The 13,616-nt window shown below is 45.0% G+C and overlaps 1 protein-coding gene across 1 annotated transcript in view; it reads left to right on the forward strand.

Moving 5' to 3' along the window:
- TENM2 (teneurin transmembrane protein 2) overlaps nucleotides 1–13,616 on the forward strand; it is a 3,034,822-nt gene that overhangs the window by 1,537,644 nt on the left and 1,483,562 nt on the right. Inside the window, exon 6 of the mRNA XM_044277356.1 lies at nucleotides 3,903–4,016. Coding sequence (XP_044133291.1) covers nucleotides 3,903–4,016 — 114 coding nt within the window. The remainder of the gene's footprint in view (nucleotides 1–3,902; nucleotides 4,017–13,616) is intronic.

Below are 13,616 nucleotides of genomic sequence, written 5' to 3' on the forward strand. Positions count from 1 at the left end.
TAGTACTTTGCCCGTAATATCCAGATCTTCATTCGGGTACAAAGCAAGGTAAGACAATCATGTCTCTTTCTATGGCAGCGCATCAGCATATAAATTCACCGTGATATACTGCAATATACGATCATTACATCCTGACATATCACTTTCCCTTCCCCCTCCTTTCTCTGCATCCCATCTAACGCAAAGGAACTGTATATAACATTTTAGAAAGAGAGGGAGGACAAAACATAAAAAGAAAAGAAGAAAGAAAAAAGACATTCAAATCATCACTTGCAGAGTGAATACTGAGTCCCATTAATTAGGAAGGAGGTTGAAGCTCCATCTTGATCTGGCGTTCATTTCTATCCAACCATTTTGCCGCTTCCCTAGGATCTTCAAAGAAGCTAGTAGTATTCAGAGCCACTACTCGCAATCTAGCAGGATATAACATAGAGTATGGGACCCCCAGATTTCTCAGCCTCTTTTTAACTTCTAAGAAGCGAGCCCTCCTTTTTTGGACTTCCATGGAGTAGTCCGGAAACAATGAGATTCTGTGACCATCAATGGACAGGTCTTTTAGTTCCCTGGCCTTGCGCAGAAGAACATCTCGGTCTCTGTAGTGTAATAATTTGGCCAGGACCGTTCTCGGCGGTGCTCCTGGGGGCAAGGGCCTAGTTGGCACCCTATGAGCGCGTTCAACTGCAAACAGTGGAGTTATGGCGTCTTGCCCCACATTTTCCTTCAGCCATGCCTCAAAATATTCGGTGGGATTTCTCCCTTCCACCTTTTCAGGTATTCCTACAATACGAACATTATTGCGGCGCAGACGGTTCTCCATATCGTCTTCTTTAGCCATTATAACATTTAACAATCTGGAGTGTTCAGCAGTGTCCCTCTTTAGAGGTTGTACCTCATCCTCCACCTCGCCCACTCTATCCTCTAGGGCTGTGGTGCGTTCAGCCAGTTTTCTGAAGTCATGTCTTATGATAGAAATGTCCTCTTTAATGGCGCCTACCTGAACTGATAGTGCACTCAGGGACTTGCCGCATTTAGAGATAGCATGTAGCACATCTTTTAACGTGGGTTCTCCGGACTCCGAATCGCCGGCTTCACGCTCCAACTCCTCTCCATTTACTTGCAAAGCTGCGTACCTGTTGGCGCTCTGCCGCGTTGTAGTGGCGGGAACTTGCTCTTCATGGTCTGAGCCGTCTCCTTGATCCGGCGGTACGTCATCCTGACTCTCCTGGCGCAGCCTGTTGTTTGCAGCCTGAGAGGATCTCATGAATTGACTCAGCTTCACCGCTGTTTCTTTTTGCAATTCTACATTGCGCTCTCGCCGCTTCGGTGTGCTCAGCCCGGCGCCATCTTGCGACTCCTTATCCGTCCCTCTGCCTTCTCTTTTCCTTGACATGTTCGCCCTTCTCGCTGACCGAAGCCTCAGTCACGGTTGTCGCACTAATCTGCGCAGATCTCCAACTGTTCAGGCTTGATGTTTCCACCGAAAACAGGATAAATCCAGGATTAATGGCCGGGCAGATGCGGGAGCTCTCGCAGCGTGCGACCGCTCACATACCTAGCAAGCCACGCCCCCCACAAGTGGAAATTTCAGTTGTGAGATTTTCTTCAGCACAATGAGTCTATGCAAAGACAAAAAAAAAATAGCAAATATACTGTAAGGATAAGCATAAATATACAAGTGGCATAATCATAGGATCAAAAAACAATAATGTTCTGTATGACGAAAGTTGCAACCAATATTGTAGATAGACATAAAGCATTTATGCAAGTTTAAAACTTAATCAGCATAATCATGAAAGAAATGTGAGCACTACAGCAGCGCAAGGACAAATGGTAAGCAGCTACAGGGAGTGCAGAATTATTAGGCAAGTTGTATTTTTGAGGATTAATTTTATCACTGAACAACAACCATGTTCTCAATGAACCCAAAAAACTCATTAATATCAAAGCTGAATATTTTTGGAAGTAGTTTTTAGTTTGTTTTTAGTTTTAGCTATTTTAGGGGGATATCTGTGTGTGCAGGTGACTATTACTGTGCATAATTATTAGGCAACTTAACAAAAAACAAATATATACCCATTTCAATTATTTATTTTTACCAGTGAAACCAATATAACATATCAACATTCACAAATATACATTTCTGACATTCAAAAACAAAACAAAAACATATCAGTGACCAATATAGCCACCTTTCTTTGCAAGGACACTCAAAAGCCTGCCATCCATGGATTCTGTCAGTGTTTTGATCTGTTCACCATCAACATTGCGTGCAGCAGCAACCACAGCCTCCCAGACACTGTTCAGAGAGGTGTACTGTTTTTCCCTCCTTGTAAATCTCACATTTGATGATGGACCACAGGTTCTCAATGGGGTTCAGATCAGGTGAACAAGGAGGCCATGTCATTAGATTTTCTTCTTTTATACCCTTTCTTGCCAGCCACGCTGTGGAGTACTTGGACGCGTGTGATGGAGCATTGTCCTGCATGAAAATCATGTTTTTCTTGAAGGATGCAGACTTCTTCCTGTACCACTGCTTGAAGAAGGTGTCTTCCAGAAACTGGCAGTAGGACTGGGAGTTGAGCTTGACTCCATCCTCAACCCGAAAAGGCCCCACAAGCTCATCTTTGATGATACCAGCCCAAACCAGTACTCCACCTCCACCTTGCTGGCGTCTGAGTCGGACTGGAGCTCTCTGCCCTTTACCAATCCAGCCACGGGCCCATCCATCTGGCCCATCAAGACTCACTCTCATTTCATCAGTCCATAAAACCTAAGAAAAATCAGTCTTGAGATATTTCTTGGCCCAGTCTTGACGTTTCAGCTTGTGTGTCTTGTTCAGTGGTGGTCGTCTTTCAGCCTTTCTTACCTTGGCCATGTCTCTGAGTATTGCACACCTTGTGCTTTTGGGCACTCCAGTGATGTTGCAGCTCTGAAATATGCCCAAACTGGTGGCAAGTGGCATCTTGGCAGCTGCACGCTTGACTTTTCTCAGTTCATGGGCAGTTATTTTGCGCCTTGGTTTTTCCACACGCTTCTTGCGACCCTGTTGACTATTTTGAATGAAACGCTTGATTGTTCGATGATCACGCTTCAGAAGCTTTGCAATTTTAAGAGTGCTGCATCCCTTTGCAAGATATCTCACTATTTTTGACTTTTCTGAGCCTGTCAAGTCCTTCTTTTGACCCATTTTGCCAAAGGAAAGGAAGTTGCCTAATAATTATGCACACCTGATATAGGGTGTTGATGTCATTAGACCACACCCCTTCTCATTACAGAGATGCACATCACCTAATATGCTTAATTGGTAGTAGGCTTTCGAGCCTATACAGCTTGGAGTAAGACAACATGCATAAAGAGTATGATGTGGTAAAAATACTCATTTGCCTAATAATTCTGCATGTAGTGTGTGTGTGTGTATATATATATATATATATATATATATATATATATATATATATATATATTACAGATGGAAGATTTGCTTGAATTGCACTCTGAATAATGCCACACATACAAAAAAATAATAAACATAAAGCATGTTAACTAGCCATGTAATATAAAGCAGCATTAGAATATGTAGTTTAACAATATTGAAGAAGTACAATATAATCAATTCTTACAAAAAGGGAAATGTATTCCTTTTGTATGTGATTTAAAATAAAAATGGAGGCTATGAACAAAAAGGTGGATGTTCCTACCAGTGGTTAATATGTTCTTGCTATGGGCTTCATTCACTGCCTGTATGAGTGTGATCCACAAAGAGCATGATTAATGAAATCCATGATGTAGTTTTGTGCCACAGGTTACAACGCTACAAAATGCAGCTGTTGTTGAGAGGATGCTGCTAATCACTTAAAGTCAAATATGAATTTTATACTGACATCACCTTGTCTCTCCTATAGCAATGCATCTCCTCGGACTGAACTGGCAGCTACAGCCAGCAGATGGACATACTTTCAACAATGGGATAAGAACTAGCAGTGATGATGTTGCAACAATGCCATCTGGAGGCAAAGGTGAGGTTCTGTTTAGTGCAAGTTTCTACAGTGATTGACATACACTTAATTCTACCTGCATATTTTGTGGTCTGCCTATCTGTCAGAGGGAAGTGTCATTATCCCTTCAAAATGTTCTATTTTTTCCTTTATCCATATCTTTTTAGCCCCAATAGTTGACAATTCAAAATACATCATCTTATACAAGGACAACAACGTGAAGATTACTGCGATGTTTTGACTTTTTTGGTCTTGGTGATATGCTTTCCCAACAATACATAGTATTATAAATACATACATAATTACAAAGAATACAAAGTAAAAACAAATCATCTTCACAACTGAATCCAACATACTTTACTTTGTCTTTTAAACTTGTTATGTAGGATATATACATTCTACTGTATTAATGTATATATGTAGGTCACATCTCATAACATACTTCTGGCCACTGTTGCATCCAGTTCATTACGTTATTACATGTGCTGTAATTTTGAATGTTTTGTCTAAGTGTTTAAATATATATATATATATATATATATATATATATATATAATATTCATAAAACATCTATGCAGCACTGTACACTACATATAGGGCACACTGGCATTCTTAATATGTATATATATATAAACAAGATACTTGCTCTCTATTGGTATGATTGCAGTCTGATTCTATATATTATAAATCAAACATTTTACAGTTATGTCTTAGACTGGACATATCTCTTCCTCACAAGTCGGATCACTGAATGAATGTGTAGTGACAACCCCAGTAGGTACCACTAAAACAACAATACTAGTAACTACAGTTGCAAGAAAAAGTATGTGAACCCTTTGGAATGATATGGATTTCTGCACAAATTAGTCATAAAATTTGATCTGATCTTCATCTAAGTCACAACAATAGACAATCACATTCTGCTTAAACTAATTACACACAAAGAATCAAATGTTACCATGTTTTTATTGAACACACCATGTAAACATTAGCAGTGCAGATGGAAAAAGTATGTGAACCCTTCGATTTAATAACTGGTTGAACCATCTTTGGCAGCAATAACTTCAACCAAATATTTCCTGTTGTTGCAGATCAGACGTGCACAATGGTCAGGAGTAATTCTTGACCATTCCTCTTTACTTTACAGAACTGTTTCAGTTCAGCAATATTCTTGGGATGTGTAGTGTGAATCACTTTCTTGAGGTCATGCCACAGCATCTCAATCGTGTTGAGGTCAGGACTCTGACTGGGCCACTCTCGAAAGGGTATTTTCTTCTGTTTAAGCCATTCTTGTTGATTTACTTCTATGCTTTAGGTCATTGTCCTGTTGCAACACCCATTTTCTGTTAAGCTTCAGCTGGTGGACAGATGGCTTTAAGTTCTGCAAAATGTCTTGATAAACTTGGGAATTCATTTTTCCTTCGATGATAGCAATCCATCCAGGCCCTGACACAGCAAAGCAGCCCCAAACCATGTGGCACGCCTTGCCCTGTGAATGTTCGGAGATCTTTCAGACTGGCTGCACATGTCTGACTCCTCTCTTTGCTTTGGTTTGGGATAGAGCTGGATCCACTGGGTTGATTGTTTGCAAGGCTTTTTATCCCTCCTTCTCCTAGTGGCCTGTGCGGGTTATAGTTCATTCATGTGGGCTTTGGATGTGTTGTGGATCGTCTGCTCCAGCTCAGCTCAAGATAAGTCCTCTCTGTTTCTTCCCTTGGTGTCTTTTATCTAGGCCTCTAGGAAGACGCTTGTGTCATGGTCTTACCTTCTTGCCGTTCTCCTTCGTTTGACATGTGCTGGCGGCCATCTTGGTTTCTGGGTTTCTTGTAGCCTCCCACCCTGCGGCTTCTCCTTCCCACTGGGAGGAGCTGGATGCCTAGCTCATATATATAGGAGGTCTGTGGCTTCAGTTCCTTGCTTGGTCCTCCTGTGTTCACATGCTTCTAAGACTGCTGCTGCTTCTGGTTCCTGATCCTGGCTTCATCTGACTACCCTGCTGGTTCCTGATCCAGGCTTCGTCTGACTACCCTGCTGGTTCCTGATCCAGGCTTCGTCTGACTACCCTGCTGGTTCCTGATCCAGGCTTCGTCTGACTACCCTTCTGGTTCCTGACCTCTGGCTTCGCAAGACCCTGCTTCGGTTTAGCCATCCGTTTGGACTTTTGCCTTACAGCTTGATTTTCAATAAAGCCTTCTTATTTCCACTTATCTCTTGTTGTACGTCTGGTTCATGGTTCCATGACATTAGGACCAAGCCATGAATTCTGACGGTACAGGGCCATCCTCGCTACCTACGCTGGTTGCCAGACTTGATCAGCAGGATCACCTGTTGGGTCGGTTCGCTGTGGCGTTGCAAACCCTGCTTGAACGCACGGCTCATTTAGCTTCCGTTGCCGATGGGTCGGTTGTCGCTCCTGGGCCCGCTCCTACTGCCGCTCCGGTTGTTGCGCCAGAGTCTACCCCGACACCTGTTGCTGCGCCTGCAGTGTTTCGGGGTATGACCGGTTCTGCCCCCCTTCCACAGCGCTTTGGGAGAGCCAACTCAGTGCCGAGGTTTCCTTAACCAGGTGGGCATTTATTTCGAGTTGCTGCCACATGCCTTTCCTACTGAGAGATCAAAGGTGGGCTTATTGATCTCGCTGCTCTCGGACAAGGCCTTGGCCTGGGCCAGCCCTTTATGGGAGAACAACAATCCGGTGGTTGCCGAGTTTTCCGGTTTTGTTGCTTCTCTTCGGAAGGTATTCGATGTGCCGGCTCATGCTGCCTCTGCTGCGAAGCTCCTTATGTCCATCAGACAGGGTTCACGATCCGTAGCTGAATACGCCATTGAGTTTCGTACCCTGGCAGCAGAGGTGGGCTGGAATAATGAGGCTCTGGTCGCTGCTTTCTCTCATGGTCTCTCGGATGCCTTGAAGGATGAGGTTGCAGCTAAGGACCTACCAGTGGAGCTCGAGTCTCTGATTTCTTTCCTGATTTTGATTGACACCAGACTCAGGGAGAGACCTTCCTTTAAGGAGAGCCTGCGGAGGTCTTCTAACAGATTGGCGCCTACGTTTGCTGTCCCACCCGTGCCTCCCTCTCCTCCCACGCCTCCTGGGGATGACTTGTCTGGGGGTGAACCCATGCAGCTGGGGTTTGCTCGCCTGTCCGAGGGGGAGAGGGCACTCCGGAGACGCGAGGGCCGATGCATGTACTGTGGTCTCGGTGGGCATTTTCGGTTGGCATGCCCGAACCGTCCGGGAAACGCTCGCACCTGAGATCCTGTCGGGGGCAGATCTTGGGTGGAGTCTCCTCGTCCCCGGTTTCCCGTGTTGACAAACCACTGATTACTGTTGTCCTCTCCTGGGTCGGGGGCTCGGTGACGACCCAGGCGTTGGTGGACTCTGGTGCTGGTGGTTTGTTCATTGATAGTGTGTTCGCTGCCGCCAATTCCATTCCTCTGCAGCCTCGAGGTTCCCCACTGGCTCTTGAGGCGATAGACGGCAGACCCCTTCTGCCGCCACACGTGACTCATGAGACCCTTCCAGTGGGGATGGCCATTGGTGCCGTTCACAGAGAGTCGGTCTGTCTCCAGGTTATTTCGTCTCCACACTACTCGGTGGTCTTGGGGTACCCCTGGCTCCAGAAGCATAATCCGACTTTCGATTGGAGATCGGCCGAGATCCTCTCGTGGTCACCGCAGTGTGGGGCTAGTTGCATCCATGGGTCTGTCAAGTTGCTGTGTACTTCCTCGGACTCTCTGTTGCCTCCTGAATACGAGGAGTACCGTGATGTATTCCATAAGGTGCGTGTGGTTGCCCTACCTCCGCACCGCCCATACGATTGTGCCATAGAGTTACAATCTGGTGCCGTTCCTCCTCGTGGCAAAGTCTATCCACTGTCGGTAGCGGAGAATGAGGCCATGGAGGAGTACGTGAGGGAGGCGCTTTCACGCGGACTCATTCGCAAATCCTCGTCCCCGGCAGGGGCTGGATTTTTCTTTGTGAAAAAGAAGGGCGGTAAGTTGAGGCCTTGCATCGATTACAGGGGTCTCAATCGCATCACGATCAAGAACGCTTACCCGATACCCTTGATTTCCGAGCTGTTCGATCGCCTCAAAGGGGCCACGGTCTTTACCAAACTCTACCTGAGGGCGGCATATAACCTGGTAAGGATCAAGGCGGGCGATGAGTGGAAGACTGCGTTTAACACCAGGACCGGTCATTATGAATCCTTGGTTATACCCTTTGGGTTGTGCAATGCGCCCGCAGTCTTCCAGGAATTCATCAACGATGTTTTCCGTGACCTGTTGCAGCAGTGTGTGGTGGTCTATTTGGATGACATCTTGGTATATTCTGAATCCATGGAGGCCCACATTCTGGATGTCAGACGAGTGTTGCAACGGTTACGAGAGAACAAGCTGTTCGGTAAGCTTGAGAAATGCGAATTTCACCGATCCCAGGTAACCTTCTTAGGTTACATCATTTCCGCTGAGGGGTTCTCCATGGATCCTGAGAAGGTTTCGGCTGTCTTACAGTGGCCCCAGCCCAGTGGTCTTCGTGCCCTGCAGCGCTTTTTGGGCTTCGCCAATTATTATCGGAGGTTCATCAGGGACTTTTCCATGCTAGCCAAGCCTCTCACGGATCTGACCAGGAAGGGCAGTAATCCCCAGGTCTGGCCGCTCGAGGCCATCCGAGCTTTTGAGGCTCTAAAGTCCGTCTTTGTGTCGGCTCCGATTCTGTCGCATCCCAACCCTGGGTTGCCTTTTGTCCTCGAGGTGGACGCGTCTGAGACGGGAGTAGGCGCCCTTCTGTCTCAGCGTAGAACACCAGAGGGTCCTCTGCTTCCTTGTGGGTTTTACTCCCGGAAACTGTCTTCCGCGGAGTGCAACTATCAGATTGGTGACAGGGAGTTATTGGCCATCGTGCAGGCCCTTAAAGAATGGAGGCACTTGCTCGAGGGCTCGGTGGTTCCGGTTCTCATCCTGACGGACCACAAGAATCTGACCTACCTCTCTGAGGCCAAGAGATTGACACCACGTCAGGCCAGATGGGCTCTGTTCTTGTCACGTTTTAATTACGTGGTCTCCTACCTACCCGGTTCCAAGAACATCAGAGCGGATGCCTTATCACGGCAGTACTCCGAGCTGTCCGGGGAGGAGTCGATTCCGACTTCGGTCATACCTCCGAATCAGATCCTGGCCGCCATTCGCACCAGCCTGACCTCTCCCCTGGGTGAGCAGATTTTGGCGGCTCAATCTGGTGCTCCCTCTGGGAGACCCAACGGCAGATGTTTTGTGCCTGAGGAGTTGCGCACTCGGTTGTTGCGAACCTACCATAACTCCAAGGCCGCGGGGCATCCTGGAAAGAATCAGCTGTCCTGGGCTGTTTCACGCCTGTTCTGGTGGCCTTCTCTACGTTCCGACATCGCCGCATATGTAGCGGCATGCTCCGTTTGTGCCCAGAGTAAATCCCCTCGGCACCGTCCGTTGGGCCTTTTGTCGTATCCTCCCATGAAATCCATTCCTGTTTAGTGTTTTACGTATTGTAGATTAGCTAACAGGGATGTTAGCATATGCCAGAGACTTTTTTAAGTCTCTAGCTCACAATCTAGGATTCTTCTTCACCTCATTGAGCAGTCTGTATTGTGCTCTTGCAGTCTTCTTTACAGGATGGCCACTCCTAGGGAGAGTAGCAGCAGTGTTGAACTTTCTCCATTTATAGACAATTTGTCTTACCGTGGACTGATGAACAGCAAGGCTTTTGGAGATACTTTTATAACCCTTTCCAGCTTTATGCAAGTCACCAATTCTTAATCGTAGGTCTTCTGAGAGCTCATTTGTGTGAGGCATCATTCATATCCGGCAATGCTTCTCATGAAAAGCAAACCCAGAACTGGGGTGTGTTTTTTATAGGGCATATCAGCTGTAACCAATATCTCCAATCTCATGTCATTGATTGGACTCCAGGTGGCTAACACCTCACTCCAATTAGCTCTTGAAGATGTCATTAGTCTAGGGATTCAGATAGTTTTTCCACCTGCACTGTGAATATTTACATGGTGTGTTCAATAAAAATATGGTAACATTTAATTCTTTGTGTGTTATTAGTTTAAGCAGACTGTGATTGTGATTTTTGTGACTTAGATGAAGATCAGATCACATTTTATGGCCAATTTGTGCTGAAATCCATATCATTCCAAAGGGTTCACATACTTTTTCCTGCAACTGTACATGCATATCCCTATTTAAAAGGTTCTGCAGCATTAAAAAGCTATTGCTGGCCAAAGTGAAATGACAAGTCCCAAGCCCATTGCCCCATTATTTTCAGTGACAAAGTGACATTGTATCATATACTACAGTAAAGTGCCAATGAATGAAAATCAATAAATCGTATTATTGGAACTAACAGTTATGTCTGTATTCTTCCTATAAGCTCTAGGACTTGTGCATGAGACACTATATTGTCCATGACAATTCTTGTGTGTGACACTATATAGAGCAATGGTCTGCCAATTGCTATAATGAAGCCATTAAACTGAAACAATATACAGAAGCCATACATTTAGTAGAATTTCAGTGCAGTACTTAAAATGATGAAGGCAAAATGGAATTCCACCCAGACCACCTGCAAAATTATGAAATGGATGGTTAGGAGGTTACAAGTAAGCTTAAAATAACTAGGGTAAACGATCATAAGAAAACTAAGAAAATTAATTATAGTGCATCATATAGTGTATAATCAAACCACCAGTCCATGACACTAAGGGAAATAAATATTCAGCCTAGAATAAAATATAAAACGTTTTATAATTGACAGATGTAGTGCTGGTGGAGATGGTGGTGTGTGTGTGTGTGTGTGTAGGGGTTAGTGGATGGAATGTCAGACTATTATTGACTAATTTAGAAAAGCTTTGCACATATGTATGGTATTTAAAAAGAGAGTGTGAAAGAACACTTGGCTGGACCTCTCTCAACATCCAGTTTGACATTGCTGCAACCAATCACTGGCTGTGGTGGTGACTAGTGATGGACGAACATCTGCTGGGACGGTTCGCAAAATCTATCAAATGTTCGCGAACCGCAAGTTTGCGGCGGGTCCCATTCATTTTATGGCAGGCGAACCTTCAGCCAAGAAATAATTACTAGAAGTACGCAAATAGTCCCACAACATATAGTGACATACCAGATGTATTATTAGAATTTGTGATCTCAATAATTCAATGCGAAATATCGGCAATATAATTTTTGCACTATACAGTACCCAAATGCACTATAAATAAAGTATATTAGTATATAACACTCCGCTTTAATCAGTTTTTTTTTTTGGGGGGACTGGTATATCACACCAGTAGAAATTATTTGTTCCAATAACGCTTGTCCCTCTATATACCTGCAGTAGAACTGCACACAACTGCCGCACAATACAAATACACTATAATATACTTTCTGATAAAACGTAACCTTTAATAATTTTACTATGAGGGTCCATTCACAAGTCTGTAAGTGTTTTGCGGATCCGCAAAACACGGATACCGGCAATGTGCATTCTGCAATTTGTGGACCGCACATCACCAGCACTATAATAGAAAATGCTTAATCTTGTCTGCAATTGCGGACAAGAATAGGACATGTTCTATTTTTTTGCGGAAACGGAAGCACAGATGCGGAAGTGCAGATCCGCAAATGCAGATGCGGACAGCACATTCTGTCCCCATTGTAAATGAATAGGTCTGCACCCATTCTGCAAAATTGCGGAACAGATGTGGACCCACTTTGTGGACATGTGAATGGAAAAGATATCCCTCAGAATTAAAATAAATTAAATTATTAAAGTTAAGCAAAAAGCATAGATGTGGTAGGCAATAACAAGTGCTCGGCGGCACTAAATCAGGTGCTCGGCGGCACCAAATCAGAAACCATATGTCCTACCACAATCCGGGGGGGTTCCAGTGCACATCGATGAATCCAAGAGGTAAAGCAAAAAATTATCCATCCCTGGGCTAGATGATGATGTGGTATTGAAGGACAGGGTGGGCAAAGAACTGTCCCTGATATTGCCCTACAGGGGGGTGCTATTCTGGCCTTGATAGCCTACCCACATACCACCCGCCCTGATAAGAGCGACTCCGTCCGGAACCTTACCTTATATAAAAATGGCCCTAGTAAGCCCCTAGCCCCTAGGCCCCTGACTTCCAGGTGATCACCATATAGATCTATGTGTTTTTGACTCATTATAAAAGTATATTATAAGTATATTGCACCCCTCTGTGTATCACACATATCGATAGCACACATATACTGGTGCTTAAAATGACTTTTGTGGCCCTATTAGCTAGTGTTTGGTGTCCCTAACAGCCTGTCCCTACCCCACACAGCAACCTCTCCCTACACTGGCAAAACACTGAATGTATAATGGCGGCCAGATCAGTTTCATTTATGAGGTAGGGGGTTTGTCCATGTGCTGAAATGTCTCAATTGGCTGTCCTATACCACCTGATGGATGTGTCATGGGTCAAAGTTCTTCACAATGTGAAAGACTATAGCGGGTGCGAATTGCGAACACGCAAAGTTCGCCGCGAAACGACCGCCGGGCGAACCGCAAGGCCATCTCTAGTGGTGACCAACTCACCTTATGTTGAAACTGAGGAAGCACAGTGGAGCAGTCTAGGGCTGGAGGAGAAGGAGAAAGGAGAAGGAGCAGAGAGCCAGTGCCAGAAAGCACATAAGCAATATTTAGATTTATTCCCCCCCCCCTCCCCCGCAACCTCCACATTCTTGCACATCTCCTTAAAACCATAACTAAAACAAGAATAAAACATCAGACTTCACTGTGAATAACTGACTGTAATCTCTTTAAAGTCCCACTGATAGTCAGTTTCATAGTCTTGAATCCTTCATGATGTATTAGAAGTTGTGGACAATTATAATATAAATACCCAACATATGCAGATGGAGTGGTGGAGCATCCAGAGGTAATAACAGTCGGCTTTGCCCTCCTTGTAGTGTATCTGGTACTGGAGAATCTTGCAATTAGTTTTATTATGGCAATTAGAGATGAGCGAATTTCATATTTTGAAATTCGTTCACACTTCGTTTGTTGGAAAAAGGTGAATTGCATTATGGATTGCGTTACCATGGACCATAACTCAATTCTATGACGGAATGCATAACAGAATGCCTTTAGAAACGGGATCTGTCCCGTTTCTGTTATGCAGGAAATGGGACGGATCCGTTTTGCAGCCCATAGACTTCAGCGCTGACAGGCGAGCAGTAGGGTGAGAACGGCGAAATCGCGCACAGACGGCCACCATTTTATGAAGCAGCTCTGACATATTGCGGCAATTTTTAAGGAATCTCTGCTACGAAATTTCGCCCATTATCGCACACCACCAGGCCGGGCTTGAGGCTGACTGGCACAAACCACTTATCTGTCTGTTGTTCAAGGCCTGTCCACAGCTCCTGTGCGGTGAGGGGTTTGTCCCCCAAACAAATACATTTTAAAAATGCCTGCTGTCGTTTATCCTGGCTGTGCTGAAATTAGTGGTGAAGGTGTTACGCTGACCGGATGAAGAGCTGGTAGAGGAAGTAGAGTAGGAAGCAACAGGAGGCAAACTGAAGCGCCCTGCAATTCTCTGTGGTGGA

Source organism: Bufo gargarizans, chromosome 2 (genome assembly GCF_014858855.1).
Source record: "Bufo gargarizans isolate SCDJY-AF-19 chromosome 2, ASM1485885v1, whole genome shotgun sequence".
Lineage (NCBI taxonomy): Eukaryota > Metazoa > Chordata > Amphibia > Anura > Bufonidae > Bufo > Bufo gargarizans.